Source organism: Vitis riparia, chromosome 8 (genome assembly GCF_004353265.1).
Source record: "Vitis riparia cultivar Riparia Gloire de Montpellier isolate 1030 chromosome 8, EGFV_Vit.rip_1.0, whole genome shotgun sequence".
NCBI classification, from domain to species: domain Eukaryota; kingdom Viridiplantae; phylum Streptophyta; class Magnoliopsida; order Vitales; family Vitaceae; genus Vitis; species Vitis riparia.
In genome coordinates, this window is record NC_048438.1 from 16,558,097 (window position 1) to 16,578,805 (window position 20,709).

At 37.3% G+C, this 20,709-nt stretch overlaps 1 protein-coding gene across 1 annotated transcript; it reads right to left on the reverse strand.

The window, feature by feature from the left end:
- Positions 1–291: 291 nt before the first annotated feature.
- Positions 292–18,750, reverse strand: LOC117920090 (LIMR family protein At5g01460). The gene is made up of 14 exons (XM_034837445.1): positions 18,113–18,750; positions 17,699–17,784; positions 6,875–6,990; positions 6,600–6,710; positions 6,228–6,326; positions 5,975–6,097; positions 4,814–4,876; positions 4,657–4,721; positions 1,565–1,674; positions 1,360–1,474; positions 1,201–1,266; positions 933–1,043; positions 776–842; positions 292–692 (listed from the first exon to the last, which is right to left on the reverse strand). The coding sequence occupies exons 1-14, from the start codon at positions 18,460–18,462 to the stop codon at positions 645–647; spliced, it is 1,530 nt and encodes a 509-aa protein (XP_034693336.1). The 5' UTR covers positions 18,463–18,750; the 3' UTR covers positions 292–644.
- Between the last annotated feature and the right edge of the window lie 1,959 nt (positions 18,751–20,709).

Below are 20,709 nucleotides of genomic sequence, written 5' to 3' on the forward strand. Positions count from 1 at the left end.
ACTTTTATAATAAAAGCGTGAATTTTTCTTAGGCTTTATCATAGTGACAATTTAAATACTGCAGTACTGCTAAATAATTATGGAAGAGGAAAGTTGGAATCTGTCTTCTCAACATTAAATGTGCAGTACAGGGAATTAAGAGCATCACGACATAATTTTTAGAGCAAAGTGGTGAAAAAAATTTTGAACAAGAACTAACAATTGTTTCACAAGCTTCTCACGTGGAACTATTGATATTTTTATCAACCAAATCGGAGAATCTAAGCAGACTGAAGACATTCAACACACAAATACATGAAAATGAAATGCTGATCATAAAACTTCTTGTTCTCAAAGATTATATTACATTGAAGGGCAACCCAAAACCCAGTCCCCATGTTACACGAGATATCTCAATCACACGCCCAAGCAAATGTATAACATAAATCAAACAAGGAACAATACATGCATGAAGTGAGGAAACTTCCACACTAGAGCGACTAAATTTCATCCGGATGATTTGTGCCTACTGTAGACATCTCAACATTAAAAGGAAAGAAGGGGGCCATACACATCCGAATAAGAAATTCTCTCCGGAATAAAGATAAAACTGTGAACTACAAAAGCTCCAGGTGGGTGTGTGCTCTCCCGGGCAAAGATACAATTCAACTGGACAGCTGGAACCTGCCACTAGGTCTTCTTCTTCTCCATCCCTGAAAGTTCCAAGAATAATGAAAATTGGCATTGGTCTTTACGATCAGACTACACAAGAAGTACCAAGTCAAGTATCACTTACAAAGGCCGCATAATATATGAAGGTCAATCCGGCAAGAACAATAAATGCGATTTGAAACACATTATACCTGCAGTTCAACAATGGGCATACACAAAGAAATCAGTAGACCATATCTCCAATCAGAGGACATCAGTAGACATGAACAATTGTTACCGACTTGTATAAATATTTAATTCCTCTGAGAGATTCCAGTGTGTGGCCAAATATTTCCTGTGCAGCAGTTGCTTGAGCATAGTATCCAAATGCTGTGGCACAGAATTGAATCACACTGAAATAGGAGGAGCCAACAACAATGATTATAGATAAACATCTACCAAGGTCTGGAAATATATTCTACATAAATTAACAGTAAGAGTCCCCCCTTGTGGTGCTGGTCCCAACCCAATTATATCTGTTAATGAATTTAGAGGACTAAACATGCAAACCTGATGGAACACAGGAGAATAAGTCCCACATTAAAAAGAAAGGAGTTCATAAGAGTGGCACCCCACCTGCCAAAGAAAGTTGGTTCAGTAAGCAATCACCAAAAGATGACAATGACCAACCAAACATAACAAAATGGCAACACCAATAATTTTCATTACTTCATGGGATGGATTGTAATGAAAACTAATCTAAGTCCAAGCATCATTGCCCCTGCAATCACCGCAAGCAGAAGGTAGAAGCAGAAGAATGCAAATGCTGCAGTACCCAAAAGACCTGACGAAGAAGTACAAGATACATCTCAGAATAAGATCATCTAGTGAAAGGAAATAAAATAACAGAGATAGCAAAAATCTAGAGCAGTACCCCAGACATCATCTAGCTTGATGAAAACCTCATTTAAGAAAGGAGATAGAGGAGGATCAATCAGCAAATATATGACGATATGAGCAATCCAAGCCACTGAAACAATCAACCTAATAAACAAACAAAGAGAAATGCAACTTGTAAAGGTCCTTCAGAGAATAGACACATAGTAAATAAGAAGTAAAAACCACACCAAACTAGTAGGTGAGCTACAACAGAAAGCATACACTTTTTTTCTGGTACATAAGAAGAGCAAAGATACATGATAAAACAAAAGGTCAAAAGAGGGAAATTCTCAAATCAAATCAAAAGGAAATTAGGAGTCCTCCATTCCTTCTAACCATCATTAAATAAATTCATCAGAAAGATAACACATGATGTTGCCATCAAGACAGACAACCCTCAACTGCACAGCAGAGATGAAGAACATAACACGAAGTGCCTAAACGCCAAAAGGGGAACATGTGTATGTCTGATTAAGAGAGATTCAAATTCCTCAACTGTGCAGTAAGTTTACTGATATCCAAGATTCTCTTTGTAGCCAAATGAATGTAGTGATGCCATTATGACTAGCAATATGTTATTTACAAATTCAATCCAGAGAACTCTACATAACATCCTTCATTCTTTTACATGCTCTCCCTCTCTCTCTCACACGCACAAAAGAAGCTTCCTCCATTTATCACACCACAAATCTTAAAGGTTTCCAGTCACATTCATGGACAAACATCAACACACTTGCAGCTCTAAATAGCCACATTCACACAGATGAGAGCACAAATTGAAATGCAATCAGAATAAGAGCATATGCATATTTCTTATCTCAGAGTTTAATCTGTAGTCCTCAAAATTACTAAAAATTAAATCTTATGAAACACAAACCTTGCTATTATTCCATCAGCCTTATGTCTCTAATTTTATGTTTACATTTATAAATGCAGGTCAACAAAATGATCTTCTAATTTCTTGTTGGCCATGAAGCTTTTCATGATTATAGTGAATCTACATCTTAACTCTCATTTAAGGCTCTAATGCTTCTTTCCATGCTAGAATCTTACCAAGTTAATGTAAGTTTCATGTTCAAAATAAAATCTTTCAAAAATCAGGATAACTGTAAGTCACAAGTTACATCCACATAAGATTGTGTTTTTGTATGGGAAGCTGTTTGGAGGAAGATTTTAATTGTAGATATTTTAATGAAGAGGGGATGGAGAGCGGTCAACAGATGCAACCCTTGTCAAGACAATGAAGAATCAATTGATTATATTTTGATTCATTGTGAAAAGACGAGTGCTATGGTCATTTTTCTTTGCAGTCTCTGGCTTGAGTTGAGTGTTTCCAACTTCTATGAGAAATCTCCTCTTCAAGTGGAAATTTAAGGGGCTGGATAAGAAGGGAAGTGTTGCTTGGCCTATGGCTCCCCTTTGCTTGTTTTGGTGTATATGGAAAGAGCATATCCGAAGGGCTTTCAATGAAGAAGAGTTGTCACTTCTCAGATCAAAGGTTGAAGGCGTTCTTCATTAAATCCCTAATTGGAGTGTTCTCATGCTTCATTGGAAATGGAAAGCCTCTCAATTATGGATTTATTAGATAGTCTTCCTTGTGGATAGCATGGCTTTTTTGTATGTCTTTGGCCGTTTGTGCCATGATGTTTTGTGTATACTACATGCATACATAGGGGATGCCTCCTCTCTTTGGTGCTTTTTTAATACATGTCCTTGTTATCTATCAGTATATATATATATATATATCTAGAGAGAGAGAGAGAGAGAGAGAGAGAGAGAGCACTGCTGAAGAGAGAGTAAAAAATGCAAACCCTACCTCCATCCTAAACATTCAATAAATCTAAAGATGAATCCCACATCAATATGTAGTTAAAACTGTAAACAATAAGAGCAGAGTATTTAAGTGCTTCTCACCACCATGTCCGATTTTCCTTACCCTCAGGACTTCTTCTACTTCATTCTTTCCAAATGTACCATATGAAGCAAGTCTCCACAACCTCCTTCCTCTCCTTCCTATAAAACTTGTTCCACCTCAAAACTCTTTCACAGGCCTCGGAAGCACCCATGAAATTTCAAAATAGACCCAATAAAGCCAACAAACTTCGAACTAATCTATAGTGAATGAAGCTACGGTTAGCCAATTCCTCATCATATTTACAAAGACAACACTGGTTAGCAAAGGACCACCCCCTTTCCATGAGATGGTCCATAGTAAGGATTTCCTCCCCCACAACTTCAACAAAAAACTGACTTTAGATGGTGCCAAAGGAGATGAAAAAACGTCAACATCTCAAATTCAAAAAGCTATAGAAAGGTTTAACAGAGGAACTACAATTCTTCCTTGTCATCCAAACCAACTTATTGCTTAAACACAATGTATACAAATGTACCAAATAAAAAACAAAATCACTACCAAGATAACCAATCTCCATACCATCCAAAAAGTCCAAAAACTACAAACATCATGCAGCCAAATCCCCACTCACCCACATAAATAAGGTCTTAAGAAGTACATCTTTCATCACCAAGCTTGATTGCTCCTTACTTCAAAGGTTCCCTTACTATGCTCTTTCCAAGTGGTCCAAAAGAGACAAAGGAATCAACCTCCATAATGGTTAGCCCTTAGTTCCCCCAACATCACCATGCCAACTTAAGAGAACATTCCTAAATAAGCAGTGAGGAACCAATGAAACCATGTACAATGAAAGCATCTCTAACTGAATGTGGAAGTGATCAGTTGACTCATTATCTTCAGTGCAAAGGCAGCACATATTTACCATACTCCACCTCTCCTCATAAGTTTCTATGAGAGTTTTTCAGTTTTAAATTTTCAGTTTTATTATAAGTAACTTTTTTTTCTTTACGTATTGTTGCTTCTAACAATCTAACCACATGCTGTTTTCTCATAGTTTTTCAGGAATCTGGTCTTCTAAATGTCATTTATATATAGTACTGTCCCCATGGATAAACACTAGTTTGTGAAGTAAAATTGAATAGAAAATGAATAATTGTGAACAACTATTGTAAAAACCAACTTTGAGGATTACTTTTTAAGTTTTCATGTGAAATATCAACAACTACACTCACCCTAAAATACCCAACACAAGTTTTGCCAAGTAGCCAAGGACGGTCAAAGCCCATGTAGTCTCAGCCTGAAAGAATTAGGCAGGGAAATTAGTAGAAGAGGTTGAAATATCAAAAGAGAGTTTATTTGATATAATCAGAAATGTATCTCAGGATCCACCTTTTCTCCCTGCGGGTACATCTCTTCTAAAGCCTTTACATCATCTTCCAACTGAAGCAACTCCTGAAAAATTAAGAAGCACGAAATAAGTTCCCATAATCAAAAAAGGAAACAAAGGATCAGCCATGAAACATCAAGTTTTTAGTAAAAATATATATAAGCACTCCCCCCACCAAAGATGAAGAAGGCAAGGGAGAGAACAACAACGAACCACCAAATCTTAAGTAAAAATACAATATAAGTTCTTTCTCCTAGAGAGAGAGAGAGAGACAAAAAGTGAACCACCAAATTTTAAGTAAAAATACAATATAAGTTCTTTCTCCTAGAGAGAGAGAAACAGAACAAAAAGTGAACCACCAATTTTTCAGTAAAGAATCAGTTCTCACCCCCTTCCCCAGCCACACACCCGTATAAGAATTTCAGGTGTAACCCATTAGACAAGAGAAGCAATAATATTAAAGGGCTTTAACAACGAAGAACAGTAAAACCAAATTAACTAAGAATCATGAGTTTTCCTACAAGGAAAAACCTGAAAAAATCGAGCAGGGAATTGATAGATATGCAGCAATTCAAGAGCCTTAAGTAGCACAAAAATATTAAAGTTTTTGGGATAAGAAACAAAGGTGGAATGAGGAGCTGACATCTTTCAAGGACATAAACTGCATTTAAGTCTTTGGTTTCTCAAGGACCCTAACCTGATATGAGGTATAAATTTAAAGGCAAATGACCACCAGAAATAGACTTCTTAAAAGATTTTTAGTAAGAAAAACCATCACAATTATATGATATCTAATTTGGATAGCTACTCAAATTAAAACATATAAATAAATAAATTGCACCATCAAAAAATTTTCTTTATTTTTCAGGTGGGTGAAATCCACCAAATAAATGAGGTGTATTGTATTTGATTATCATAATCTAACAAATTTATCAATGGTTTACGATATTGTATTTTCCAAATAACAAAGTTCTGCATTAGAGAGCTTATAGAAGCCTAAGCACTCATACTCAAGAAATCCCATCTTAGAATCTTTGAAATTGAAGACGAATAAAAGAAGAAAAACTGATACTCGAATGAGAAACAAACTTTACGCATTTAACCAAACTGATGACTGAATGTGATCTGAACTTTAGACAAAAGTAATCAAAGGTAAAATATACCTTCTCTACTGCCTTCACATTTTTACGCCACTTTCTACCCTTGGAACCACTTCTTTCTTCCTGATGGAGCGCATCAGCCGCTTTCTTCAAGTCTCTTGCCTTTTTACCTAGTTCAGTGGCTTCCTACAGGATATCAATGACAACCATCCATAAGTGATTGAAACATACAAATATCCATCATCACATAACCAAAAATATTTAGATAATTTCAAATGGATACACGATGCACTATTAAAAAGAAAAAAAGCAGCACCTTAATATACTGTGAACGTGTGATAACAGCCTTGGGACGCCGAATGAATGAAAATATAAGTCCCAATGGCAAACAAGCAATACCAACCCCTCCAAATATCTGGATAGAACATCAAATGGAAAAGTAGTGAATAAAATACTTTTATAAAAAGAAAAAAAAATCCAGATCTAAAAGATAACTTTCCAATTTTATCCTATCTCACACAATTCAATGTCACTACTCACCTCCCAGTAGAGGATTCTTTTTTCCTTAATACAATTCCAAAAGAAGCAGAATACCACATTTAAAATTGTATCTACATTTAAGGTAAGTGTAACAAGAGTAACTCAGAACATTAAATAAAGGATTAAGGGTTTGCAAGAATGAACATACAGAGAAAAGTACAGATCCGACAATGGTAGCAAGAGCAACAACATATTCTGGAAAAGTAGTGCGCATTGTCCATGTTTTCTCAGATGAAGCACTTGCAGAATAAGCAGAGCACTGAAAAAAGAGAAGCAAAGGCACAGGATAAGGATATTTATATTTGTGATGACCAAAAATATGGCAAGAGATAATCTCAAAAGGGAAATAAGAACGAGGTACAGAAAGTATTATCTCCTGCAACAATGGAACTTCAGAGATAATCAAATGAATGGAAATAGAACCTGGTGTGTGCCACTTCCAATACATTGTTGGCTACTGGAAAATTCCCATGACGTTGGAAAGGAAGTTGTGGATGAAGAGAGGTGCCTAATAGTGAAGTCCACCTTTCCGACTAGCCCTGATCACCAAGTAAAAAATTCAGTGAGAAAAGGTTCAAGGTGATCCACACAAGTAGACGATGTTATTGTCACTGACCGACACAAAGCAAATAATCAAAATTAAAACACTTAATAAAACAAAGATCTAGCAAAGGGACACTTTCTATTGTAACTAGAGAAGTACAAATTAACAAACAAAACATTTATAAAGGCATAAAAATAGGTGATCCAATAATTCTTTTAAAACCACATATATTGATGTGTTGAATTTACGTCCTCAAACATTAAGGATATCATGACCTCACCTAGCAAAGTGACACTTTCTATTGTAACTAGAGCAATATGAATTAACGAACAAAACATTTACAAAGGCATAAAAGTGGGTGATCCAATAATTCTTTTAAAACTACATATGCTGATGTGTTGAATTTACATCCTCAAACAATAAGGATATCATGATCTAACCTAGCAAAGTGACGCTTCCTATAGTAACTAGAGCAATATGAATTAACAAATAAAACATTTACAAAGGCATAAGTTGATGTGTTGATTTTACATCCTCAAACAACAAGGATAACATGACCTGACCCTGATTTATTTCTAAATTTAATCTTTTTTCCTGAACTTCATTACACCAGTACGCATTGCCTAGATGCTAGTTGCTGAATGAATAACTTATTTGCAGTTTGCAGATGACACTATCTTCCTTGCTAATGCCAAAGTGGAAGAGTTGCATAATCTTAAGCTTATCTTGCTGATTTTGAGGGGCATTTCAGGACCTAAGATCGATCTAGACAAGAGCACATTGTCAGGAATTAATGAGACAGGATCAGACCATTACATTGGCTTCATCGGTAAAATGTAAAGTTTCATATTGCCTTTTAACCTATTTAGGTCTTCCTTTAAGGGGGAATCCTCATGTTAGAGTCTTGTGGGACCTAGTCATAAATAGAATTTCAAGGAGGTTGGATGAGTGGAAAAAAGCATTTTTGTCCTTAGGTGGAAGAATAACTTTGATTTAGTCTTGTTTGTCTCACATTCCTAGTTATCTCCTTTCAATGTACAAGATTCCATCCTTAATGATGACAAAAATTGAGAAAATGCAAAGGAATTTCCCTTGGTGGGGGTATAGGGAGGAAAGAAAGACCATCTCATTAGTTGGATCCAACTATGTAAACCAAAGGTAGAAGAAGGGTTAGGGTTTAGGAGCATTTCTTTGAGGAATAAGGCCTCTTAGGGAAGTGGTTGTGGAGGTCTCCTAGGGAGAGTGCCACTCTATGACACAAGGTTCTCTTAAGCATCTATGAAACACATCCAAACAGTTAGGACACAAACATTTTAGTTAGGTGGTTGCGTCATTGCCCTTGGAAGACCATTGCTCAAGTGTTTCAAGATTTTTCTATTCACAATTGATTTTTGGTTGGGTAATGAGACAGAGATCCATTTTTTGAGAAGACTTCTAGTGAGCGGAACAACCTTTGGCTTCTTGATTCCTGTATAGAGTCACATCAGCTGAAACCGCCCTTGTTTCATTTATCCTTAACTTTCTTCCCCTTCATCTTGGAACCTTTACTTTCAACGAAACCTTACTAATTCAAAGATAACGGATCTTGAAATTTTGATGCTTATTTCAATCATGTCAACCTATCACTATCTTCCCCAAATGTAAGCATCTAGTCCTCATCACCCTCCAACTTATTTTTTGTCAAATCTTTCTTCTTAGCTTCATCTAATCAATCATCCCATGTTCTCTTCCCTCCTGCAATTTTCATATGGAAATCAAAAACTCCATCAAAGGTTAAGGCATTTGCTTGGTTAAAGGCCATAAGAAGGTTTTGGGTCGCCTTAAAAGGGAGGGGAGATGGGCTGGGTCATTTAGGCCCAATAGTTATTGGGAGCCCAGTACCCACAGGGCCAAAAGTCTTTTTAAGAGAATGGGTATGGGCTGCTTTAAAAAGGAGGGGAGATGGGCTGGGTCAACTAGGCCCAATAGATCAAAAGAAGTTATAAAGGGGTCAGCCCATGTATCAGTCCTAGGGCTCCCTTCCTCTGCTGCTGGGGAGAACAAGGAGGAGCTCCCGACGCCAAGGTGTACCAGGGATTTCTCGATGCAGGAGGCGCCGGCGCTGGGTCAAGATCGAAACGCCCCGCCGTGGAAGAGCTATACATCAGGTATGTACCCCACCTCGACTATTCTTGGGGGGGTCTCAGGGGAATCGTCTGGCCCTTCTTCTTCTCCTCCTTCTCTTCCCGGGATGGGGGATTCCATGGGGATATCGCAGTCAAGGCAGCTTGAGGAGACGACTGAAGACCCCCTGGAGACTGAACTGCCGCTTTGCATGGTTCTCAAGGATGGACGTTCCTTCTCTCTGCCAGGTAATGAAGGGGCCAGTTGCCAAGAGGGAGGGATAGGGGCGGTATCCCTTCGGTCTCGAGAAGGTGAGGTCCAAACGCCACATCTTCAGATTATTGGAGTAGGAGAAAAGGAAAACGACAAATCCCCTTGGATAAATAAGAAATTCCTAGGCTTCTGCAAGTCGGTGGGGGTCTCGATTGAAGGTTTTGAGGAGGATATTTTAAGAATTCTCAAGGAGATTGAGAATAGGAGATGCTTCATTAGAAAGTCTAATGAGAAAAAAAGAAGCACATTGTCGGGTTCAAGGAAGGAAAGAGAGTTGAAGAAGCTTGTCAGCACCATTAACTATGATGGAGTGGCTGGAAGAGAGACAGAGAAAGGGGAGTTGGGAAGGCAAATGACCGTGGTTCCTTATGAAGCTTAGAGTACTGTCCTGGAATGTTAGAGGCATGCATGACCCAGATAAAAGGATGGTCATCAAGTCGATGGTGAGAAAACACAAGCCAGATCTGGTTTGTCTTCAGGAGACAAAGATGAAGGAAATGTCTGATAGGGTTGTCAAGAGTGTGGGAATTGGGAGGAATTTAGGTTGGGTGTCTTTAGATGCTAGGGGTGCTGCAGGTGGGGTGCTTGTAATGTGGGATAAAAGAGTTTTGGAAGGGTTGGAGGTCGAAGTGGGGTCTTTTTCTATCTCTTGTCGTTTTAGAAATTGTGAAGAGGGCTTTGTGTGGGTTTTCTTTGGGTTATATGGTCCGAGCAAAGGAAGGGAGAGGAGGGAGTTGTGGGAGGAGTTAGCCGCAATCAAGGGGTTGTGGAATGATCCCTGGTGCATAGCAGGGGATTTTAATGTAGTGCGGTTCCCAACTGAAACGAGCAATGGAAGGCAGATGTCAACTGCGATGAGAGGGTTTTCAAGCTTTATCGAAGAGTTTGAACTAGTTGACCCACCTCTGGGGGATGGAGCTTTCACTTGGATAGGAGGGGAAGGAGGGGCCCTTAAGGCTCGGTTAGATCGTTTTCTGTTCTCAGGAGACTGGGAGGAACAAGTGACCGGGGCAATGCAATGTCTTCTGACTAGACCTGTTTCTGACCATTGTCCAATTCTGTTGGACTGTGGTGGGGTGAGAAAAGGTAAAAGCTCGTTTAGGTTTGAGAACATGTGGCTAAGGGTGGAAGGATTTATGGATAAGGTTAAAGAATGGTGGCAGTCTTACATTTTTAGGGGGAGTCCAAGCTTTGTGATAGCGAAGAAGCTTCCGGCTTTGAAACACGACCTGAAGTTGTGGAATAAAGAATCCCTTGGCGATGTTTCAGTTAAGAAGAATGCAGCCTGGGAGAAGTTAAAATATTGGGACAATTTAGAAAGTCGTGGCTCTCTCTCTAAGGAAGATAGGAGGAGTCAAGGGGCAGCCAGAGACGAATTTAATCATTGTGCCATCCTCGAAGAAATCTCTTGGAGGCAGAAGTCAAGGGCCCTTTGGCTGAATGAGGGAGATAGCAACACCAAGTTTTTCCATCGGATGGCTAATGCTAGGAGAAGGGGAAACTTTATCAGTAGCCTAACAGTTAGGGGTATTAGGCTGAGTAAAGAGGAGGAGCTTAAAAAAGGAATTGGGTCTTACTTTAAGTCTATGTTTGAGGACCCCATAGTGAGAAGACCAGAAGTGGAGTCTAGTCTATTTAATACTCTTGATTCCTTGGATAATGATATTTTGGAGAGGCAATTCTCGATCGAGGAGGTGCTCAGAGCTCTCTCTGATCTGGGGGGAGACAAGGCGCCAGGGGCGGATAGCTTTATGCTGGCTTTCTGGAAGACCTGCTGGCCTGTTGTTGGGGGGGAAGTGATGCGGGTCTTTGAGGAGCTCCACTCGCAGAATGTGATCTTTCGAAGCCATAATGCAACCTTCTTAGTGTTGATCCCGAAGAAAGAGGGGGCTAGTGATGTGCAGGATTATAGACCAATCAGTCTAGTGGGGAGTCTTTATAAAATTATTGCTAAAGTTCTAGCAAATAGATTGAAAGGAGTAATGGGAAAATTGGTTTCGAATAGTCAGAATGCTTTTGTAGAAGGGAGGCAGATTTTGGAAGCTGTTTTGGTGGCTAATGAGGCGATAGACTCAAGGAAGAGAAGTGTTGGGACAGGCTTAGTGTGCAAATTGGACATTGAGAAGGCTTATGGCCACGTAAACTGGAGGTTCCTCATGTCAGTCTTGGAGAAGATGGGTTTTGGTCCAAAATGGCGTAAATGGATTTTTTGTTGCATATCGACTGTGAGAATGGCAGTGTTAGTGAATGGTACTCCCACAGATTTCTTCTCAACGTTTAAGGGCCTAAGGCAAGGTGATCCACTCTCACCTTACTTGTTTGTGTTGATCATGGAAGCGCTCAGTAGTTTAATTTCAAGAGCTGAAGAGAATGGTTTTATTAAGGGCTTCAAGGCATCGGGAAGACGGGGAGAAGGGGTGTCAGTCTCCCACCTATTGTTTGCTGATAATACTCTCCTTTTTTGTGAGGATGATAGGGATCAGCTGATTTTTTGGAAGTGGGTTGTTATCTGCTTTGAAGTAGTTTCAGGTCTAAAAATTAATTTGCAGAAAAGCGAAATTATTCCAATTGGGGGAGTGGAAGAGGTGGATAGAGCTGCTGCAGTTTTCAGGTGTAAAGTGGGGAATCTCCCTACGAATTATCTAGGCCTACCTCTTGGAGCAACCCACAAGTCGTGTAGAGTTTGGGATGGGGTAGAAGAAAGATTCAAGAGAAAGTTGGTTATGTGGAAAAAACAATATCTCTCTAAGGGATGTCGTCTTACCCTCATAAAGAGTACACTCTCAAATCTTCCTATCTACTTCATGTCTCTTTTTGTTATCCCAAGGAAAGTGAGACTCAGATTGGAAAAAATTCAAAGGGAGTTCTTGTGGGGAGATATGGAGGAAAGAAGGAAGATCCATTTGGTGAGATGGGAGGTTATTTGTAAAGATAAGAGGCATGGAGGGTTAGGGTTAAGGTACTTGAAGGATTTCAATCATGCTTTGCTCGGAAAATGGCTATGGAGATTTCCTATAGAAAGGGAGAGTTTTTGGAGAAGAGTCATTGTTGGTAAATTTGGGGAGGTACAAGGTGGGTGGACCACTAGAGAGGTGAGAGAGTCTTATGGGACGGGGCCTTTGGAAAGACATTAGGAAGGGTTGGGAGGAATTCTTTCTCAGAACTAAGATTCATATTGGAAATGGGAGACGAACTAGATTTTGGTGGGACATGTGGGGAGGAGATTCTAAGCTAAAGGATCTCTTCCCTTTGCTGTTTAGAATTGCAGCTAATAATTCTGCAATAGTGGCTGATCTGTGGGGAAGACAAGAAGGTGGAGGTGGGGCTTGGGAGGTGCACTTTAGAAGACCCTTTCAAGATTGGGAGTTAGAGGAGGTGAACCGCTTTTTGGGTTACATTTCTGCAGTAAGGGTGCAAGAAGGGGAGGATTTTCTGGTTTGGAAAATTGAGAGAAAAGGAACGTTTAAGGTAAATTCTTATTATAGGTCTTTGAAGGAAGACAATAGCCCTTTATTTCCAGAAAAGGAGGTTTGGGGTTCGTATGCCCCTTTAAGAACTCGTTTTTTTTTGCTTGGGAAGCAGTTTGGGGTAAATTTTCCACTATAGATATGCTAATGAGGAGGGGTTGGTCTATGGCTAATAGATGCAACCTGTGCAAAGAAAATGAGGAAACGGTGAACCACATCCTAATTCATTGTGGTAAGACAAGGGATCTTTGGAACTTATTGTTTTCTTCGTTTGGGGTGGTGTGGGTGCTCCCGGATTCGGTGAGAAATTTGCTTCTTGAGTGGAAAATGAAAGGCATGGGGAAGAAAAGGAGTGTAGTTTGGAAAATGGTGCCTATTTGTCTGTTTTGGTGTATTTGGGGAGAGCGAAATCGAAGAACCTTCCTAGAGGAAGAGATGACAAATACGAGCTTGAGGAAACTTTTTCTTCGGTCCTTGCTTGAATAGTCTCAACAATTTGTGGACTTGGACTTGGACTATCTCTCTTTTCGGATTTTGTTGAGTGATAGGGTTGTTGTTTAGCTAATCCTTATTAGACTTTATTTTTCTCTTGTTGCCTTTTTTTGGGCCTTCTTTGTATACAGCCTGTGTACTTAGGGAGCGCCCCCTGTTTTCTGGCGTTTTTTTAATCTAATGGTTCTCTTTGTCTATCAAAAAAAAACTTACTTCAAATGAAAAGGTCTTTCAAAGCGCTTAACCCAAATGTTTGCTCTTTATGTATGGGTAGTGGAGAATCAATAGATGACCATTTTTCATGCTACCCAACAACTTTAGAGTTATGGTACAAACTATTCAAACTAGACAATTTGGCTTGGGTTCCTCCTAGAAGTGTTAATGACATGTTGATTATTTCTTTTAGGGGTATAGGGACACTTTTATAGGCAAAGTGCCACGAAAAATTGTTTGTCTTTCATTGATTTGGATAATTTGGAAGGAAAAAAACACAAAGATCTTTGAGGACAAGTGGAAGTCTACCGAAATGATATGGGATCTACTCTATTTCTATTCCTCTTTTTGAGCTTCTACCACTACACCTTTCTAGAGTGTTCCTCTCAACATAATTCAACTTGATTGGATATCAATGTATAGATCCAAAGGGTTAAAATTGCATTGTTGAGTTGTTCTGATGTATTTTGGGGAGGATTATTTTTTTCTCTATTTTTTATCAAGTTTTGTATTATAGGGAAGGATTTCTCATCCTTCTCTTGAATCTTCATTTTTAATGAAAATGTGTTTGTTTCTAATTAAAAATAAAAAAACCTTGTCACATTATATATTAGTTTTCATTATGGATGTAAACAAGGCGGGGTCAAGGTCGATCTTAGGAAAGGCTCCCCCATTCCTATCCTTGTTCTCACTTGTAAATTTATTTGTTATCCCAACCCTATTCTCCATCTTAAACTAGGAGGGCAAGGATAAGGAATCCTCGTTTTTTTTTTTTCTTAATTTCAAAATTTTACATTTAGTTTATAAATTTATATATATATATATATATATATATCAAAGTGGGGTGACGACGAGAGAAAGGTGGGGCAAGGAATAGGGTTCCCATCTCCAATTCGAGTTTTTAAAGTTTTCCCTGACCCCGACCTTGATTATTACCCCATGTCCCCACCTTAATGGGTTTTTTGTCATCGCTAGTTTTCATGTCACTCTTAGCAAGAAATAATATTGACTATTTAACTTTTTACATTTCTTTGGTTTTTCTTTTGATAGGCAAAAAGAGGGCATGTATTAAAAGCGCCTAAAATGAGGCATAGCAAGTACGCACGAAGAATACAACCAAAGCCCAGTAAAGGTGAAAAAGTAAGGAGCAACAAACCCTTTTCCTTACTTGGAGCTCAACTAATCTACAAAATCTATCATAGACAACATGAGGTCCTCCATATACACTCTACCCCAATACACAAAAGCATACATAAAAACAGATTTCATAGCTTGGTCGGATTGTTCAACTTCATTAAAAGCTCTTTTGTTTCTTTCCTTCCAAATAGACCACAACGAGCACAAAGGAACTACCCTCTATTCTTTCTTTCGTTTTTTACCCACAAAAGAGTCATATCAACCAAACAAACTCCTAATTGAGGAATGCAAAGCCCACTTCACTCCAAAAAAGGAGTAGATCAGGTTCCGTAACATTCTTGCTATGGGGCAAAACAAAAGCAAGAGGTTTATTGTTTACATTTCTTTGGTTATAAACAAAATTCTTGACAAGAACCTAAAATTATAATAAAAGACTAAGCCATCCATGTATTCCAAATCTAGCCTGCTTGAACTCCAAAAAAGAAAAGGTATAAAAAACAAGAAAAAGAAAAATAACAATCAAAGAAGGAGCTATTGCAGTATAAATTTAACATTACTTGTAACTTTGTAAGTCCGATAGCATCAACACAAAGTTTCAACTGCCAATCTTGTTTTCAGCCTATAAATCAAGTTAAAAGATTCTTTTCGTAACCTCTATGAACCAAGAAAGAGAAAAAAAGACAGAAATTGAGAAGGAACTCAAGGGGGGACACAATGGTTTAGATCGAAACCAATGATGAAGTGAGTGATATGTATCTATGTCTACAAACACACACACACACACACACACACACCCATATATATATATGCAAAATATTATCACAAATCGGTTAATATGCTCACCAACAACCAATATCTAGAATATTAGCAATTTGTTAAACTGCAATAGAAGTATGTAATAAACACTACTCAGCCACATGCAAAGCATCTTGCAACATTCCAAAGGGTAGCTAAATTGCTTGTCATCCATTTTTGGGTATGCCTTGTGGTCCACTTTTTCTCAACTAGGAATTTTCCGGGGTGCTCCATTCCTAAATTATAGATGTTTTTCCTTTCATATAGAGGCCTTTATCGCCTAGTAGTAAAAATTATGGAGGCTGGTGGGCAGTTTGTATAAAATCCTAGCTAAAGTTTCGGCATAGAGACTAAAGAAGGCAATGGGTAAGGTGATCTCCAACTCCTAGAATGTTTTGTAGAGGATTGAGAAATTCTTAATTTATGGTGCTGATAGCAAATGAGGACATGGATTCTATGTTGAAGAGCAATGCTTGTAAAGTATTGTGTAAGTTAGACATTGAAAGGCGTATAATTATGTCAACTCGAATTTCTTAATCTGAGTTCTTAAAAATATGAATTTTAGCTAGAAATGGATAGGATGGATTAAATGTTTAATACCTTCTTCAAAGTTTTGTGTGACTGTTAATGGTATCCTATTTGGTTCCTTCCAAAGCTCCCAGGGCCTTGAAGCAAGGGGACCCTCTCCCTATTTATTTGTGGTAGCAATGGAGGCCCTTAGTTGTTCTCACAAAAGGGCTAGGGAGGGTGGATACCCCTTATGAGAGTTAGGTTGAGAGGTTGGGGGGAGGAGGTGTTCCATTTGTTGTTTGTAAATGACACTCTCATTTTTGTGAAGCTTCCCAAGACCAATGGTCCATTTAAGTTCATTACTAATATGGTTTGAAGTTTTGTTGACCTAAAAACAAACTTAGATAAGAGCAAATTGATTCCTATTGGTACGGTGGTCCATGTTGAGGAGTTGGTCTCTGAGCTATGATGCAAAAGAGAAGAGCTTCCGTCTACTCACCTAGGTCATCCCTTTGGATGCTCCTTTTAAAACACTGGTAGTCTAGAATAGGGAGGAAGAAAAGTTTCGCAAAATGCTCTTGGTCTTAGTGTGGAAAAGGCAATATATCTCTAAAGTGGGATAGACTTAAATTGACAAGAGTACATTATCTAGTCTTTCCATATACCTTCTAACTTTATTTGGTATTTTGAGGAGAGTCAAATTGAGGCTGGAGAAATTTTAAAACTGAATTCCTCTAAGGAGTTGGGCGTTGGAGAAAAAGATGCATCTTGTAAAGTGATTGATGACGTGTATGGAGAAGAATTTTTTTTTTCTTTTTTTTTTTCTTTTGGGAGGGGGGATGTTGGTATTGATGTCTTTCTTCCTTGAATAAAGTGCTTTTGTGCAAATGGAGTTGACGATATGCAACTAAAAAAGGAGCATTTTGGAAACAAATCTTTAGTGGCAAATATGGGAAGGAAGAGGGAGCTTAGTAGTCCCATGAAGCGAGAGATGGATATGGGATTGGGTTATGTAAATCTATGAGGAATGATTGGAACACTTTCCATAGAAGATCTTCCTTTATGGTGGGTAATGAGAGGAGAGTAAAGTTTTGGAAGGAAAAATGATATAGAAATAAGCCTTTGTATGTTTTCTTCCTTTCTTTATATGCTTTAGCCATTTCAATAAAGGCTGGGATAGCAGATTTATGGAATCAAATAAGTGAGAGGGGTCACTGGAACCCTTATTTTTCTAGACTTTGCAATGATTTGGAATTGGACAATGTAAAGGAATTATTTTCAAGGTTGCAATGAGTGGTAAAATATGTCACCTAATCATCTCAAAGAAAACACAGAAAACCAAAAGGATGCATGGAAAAAACTATTAAATAGCAACTAAGACATACAATGAAACTATAAGCAGGCAAAAACAGCTGAACATGATAACAGCAACTGAACTCGAACAGTTGGGATAAAACTTTCAACATCTAAAAATATGAAGAAGCTACAAAACCAAACACCTGTTCTTTCCTACTAAACACACGGTTGTAAACAACAACTCTGCTGATGCTCGTGCTCGTGAGATCATGAAACATGTAAGTCCTCTCTAACTGTTAGTTAAACGCAATGAATATAAATCATAGCCCTGGTCAATATAGACTGCCATTCAGCACAGTCAAAGCGAAGCCCTGGAGAAAACTTCTCATAAAATTGAATATAAACATAACAACTAACCATATAGAATGCCAAGCACAAGAGCACAGACGATGGCTGTAGTGATGACCCATAATAAGGCACTTTTTATCCGCTTGCCAACGCTCCTGCAAACAAAACCCAGTACTTTTCAAAAAATAATAAATAAGTAAATATGAAATAGAAAAATGACCAAAACAAAAGTAAATTCGGTTCCGAGAAAACTGAAGAAAATAAGATGAAACTAAGGTCTTGCATTTTTCATCAGCGTCTTTTAGTAACAAGAAAACCCAAAATTCATTAAGCCTTTAAGAATCAAGAAGTGGAAAAAATAAGGATTGGATTTTAAATTCGTTTTTCTTTTATTTTCCTTCAGTCTCGCAGCAACCAATCAACTCTAACAAAAGGAGAAATACGAAATCTCAACAATATTAATAGAAAACCTAAAGTACCGACTTGTCCTGGTCTCCTTCGTAGTAGAACATGGCGAAGGGAATAACAAAGAATACGAGTACAGCATCAACAATGTAAATGGCGAGCCACAGATCCCTCATCGGCAGGGTAAAGTTACATGCGCCATTATATATCGCATGCCGACAGGCTTGCCGATTGGCAACGTCGGCGGGAAGCATGAGGATTGAAATGGAGGCAATGGAGAGCCCCAAAACGACAACGAATTTGGGAAAATAAGCCTGGTTTGCATCGTCGGGATGCTGGTAATTCACGAGAAGGTAGATGTTGAAGAGGAAGACGAGAACGCACACCACTATGGCCACGATCACTAGGGCCAGATTGAAATCCCCCATCGTTGAAGCCCTCGAATTAGAGAGATTAGGGTTTCTTTCTCGACGATGATGGTTGTACGGACTCAAAAGAGAGGGATTCGTAGATCTGGATTTTTGAAAAACAAGGGAACAAGGAGATCAGCGTGTGAGGCTAGGTGTAATTACGGTTTTGTCCTTGGGGACTGGGCTTCCCCTGAGAAGAAGAGAGGAGGGCTTGGGGTTTGAGGTCAATTCACGCGCTCCGTGTGAGCAACAACGAGAACAGCCTGTAAAACCGAGGCAAGGTTTTTTACCTCAACCTCCCTTGGGCGCGTCTCGAATAATCCGCGGCGAAGGGAAAGTAACTTAAAAGAACAAACGACGCCATTCCCACTTTTAGGCAACGGGAGGTTCGCCCAAAGTTTTTTAACCTTTTTTGTCCACTCACGCGGTCACAGCAGCTAGTATTGGTTGCAGTTTTATTTTTAGTAGTGAATACATACAACATGCCATGACGCTATTGGAAAAAATAATACATAATATATTTTTATTTTTATTAATAAAAATTATAAGTACTACTACCATAAAAAAAAAAAACAAAAATAATAAATAAAGTAAAATTTTATTTATTAATAAAAATTAAAACAAAAAATATAAAACATAATAAAAAAATCAACTTATTATCAAATTTTCAATTATGGATACTTTTTCTCATAGCTAGCTCAAGACATAAGAGGCATGATGACTTGACATCATCCTCACCTTTCTTCGACTCAATTTGTTTAGGATTCCAAACTCAAAGGTGACAACTAAATACTAGGGGTGCACTTGTTGCGAAACTTAACCCAACACCTTATGGCACGAGTTGATGATTGTCATGTACCACATGTGTCCGTATTTTTGAAGGCACCCATTTTTATTCAAGATGATTTACAATATGTCAATTCCTGATAAGATTATTCATTTTGCATCGAATTAAACCATATGTTTCATCGCTGGTAAGGTTATTAAAATTTTTACAAGAAAAAATACTTAGAAATAATAAATAATTTGTTATTATATGAGAATATTTTATATAAATAACTAATTACTTAATTACAAAACATACATAATAATAGGTAAGTCCTAATAGATAAGAAAACATAACAAAATATGTATATATATATATATATATATAAAGAAGAAAAATGTAAATAAAATATAGAAAGAGAATATTGTAATAATAAATTATAGATGAAAAATTAATTACTTACAACAATAATACAAAATTTTTTAATATATATATATTCTAATAGAAAAAAATATAAATAAGTTATTTGGTATATTAATTCATGGTATTTTTATATAAAGGAAAATAGGCATATTGATTAAAGTTATTTTTTATATAGAAAAAAAAAAGCATAAAACACTTGGTATATATATTGATAATAAATAATAAATAATTTGAAATTCTTTATAAAAATAAATATTATATTAAAGAAATATAAAAAATGAAATTCAATACTTTAAAAATACAATTAAAGCTTTAAATTAATTGATGAGTAAATAAATGATTTCAAATTTTTATAAAGAAATTATATATTAAAAAATATGAAAGAAAATCTTTAGAGAAATATGGAAAATTCCTATTTAGCTAGAATATTTTATCAAGTGGGATAAAAGAATTCCTCAATAGAAAAATAACCTAACATTAAATATGACTTAATTGGGGGAAATATATTTAATAAGTTTTGTCATACCCACCTTATATTAAAGGTAATAAAAGAGAAAAGGTGAGGAAGAAAATAAAAAAGATAGGTTGGACGACACATTTAGTAAATAAAATTAAGATCTTATTTGAAATTTATCTTAAAATTAGTTATCTTGTCTTTGAAACAAAATATAATTTTTAAATTTAAAAAAAAATATTTCATAAACTTTGATCAAAACCAATTTGTCAAAAATTTGCTTTAAAAACAAGTTGCAGTTTCTAAATAAATTTTATGTATTTTTAGTTGGTTTTTGTGAAGTATTCTTAGTAATAATTAAAAATATAGGGAATATTTTGAAAACTTTTACCTAAAAGGAAAAAGCTAATATTCAACCACCCTCATCCCTTCAAAACATGGTCATCATCCTAAAACCATTCGAATGCATCACCTGAAAATGCTTGGATTAAAATCAACAATTAAAGGATATGAGAAGTTAGCCGACACAAATAAGTTTTGTTCATGACTCATTTCAACAACTTTATCACGCCTAGTAGATATAGAGTAAGTTAAAAGTACTATTTTCATATTTAAGATTCTA

Bases quoted from the DNA above. Each gene is read 5' to 3' on its own strand.
- LOC117920090 (XM_034837445.1), bottom strand. From the start codon at position 18,462: ATGGGGGATTTCAATCTGGCCCTAGTGATCGTGGCCATAGTGGTGTGC. The intron at 17,785-18,112 runs GTCGGTACTTTA...TTTTGTTTGCAG, and splicing joins TACGAAGGAGACCAGGACAA to GAGCGTTGGCAAGCGGATAA. The intron at 1,675-4,656 runs GTGAGTGTAGTT...TTTGTTTATTAG, and splicing joins CTTGTGTTGGGTATTTTAGG to GTTGATTGTTTCAGTGGCTT.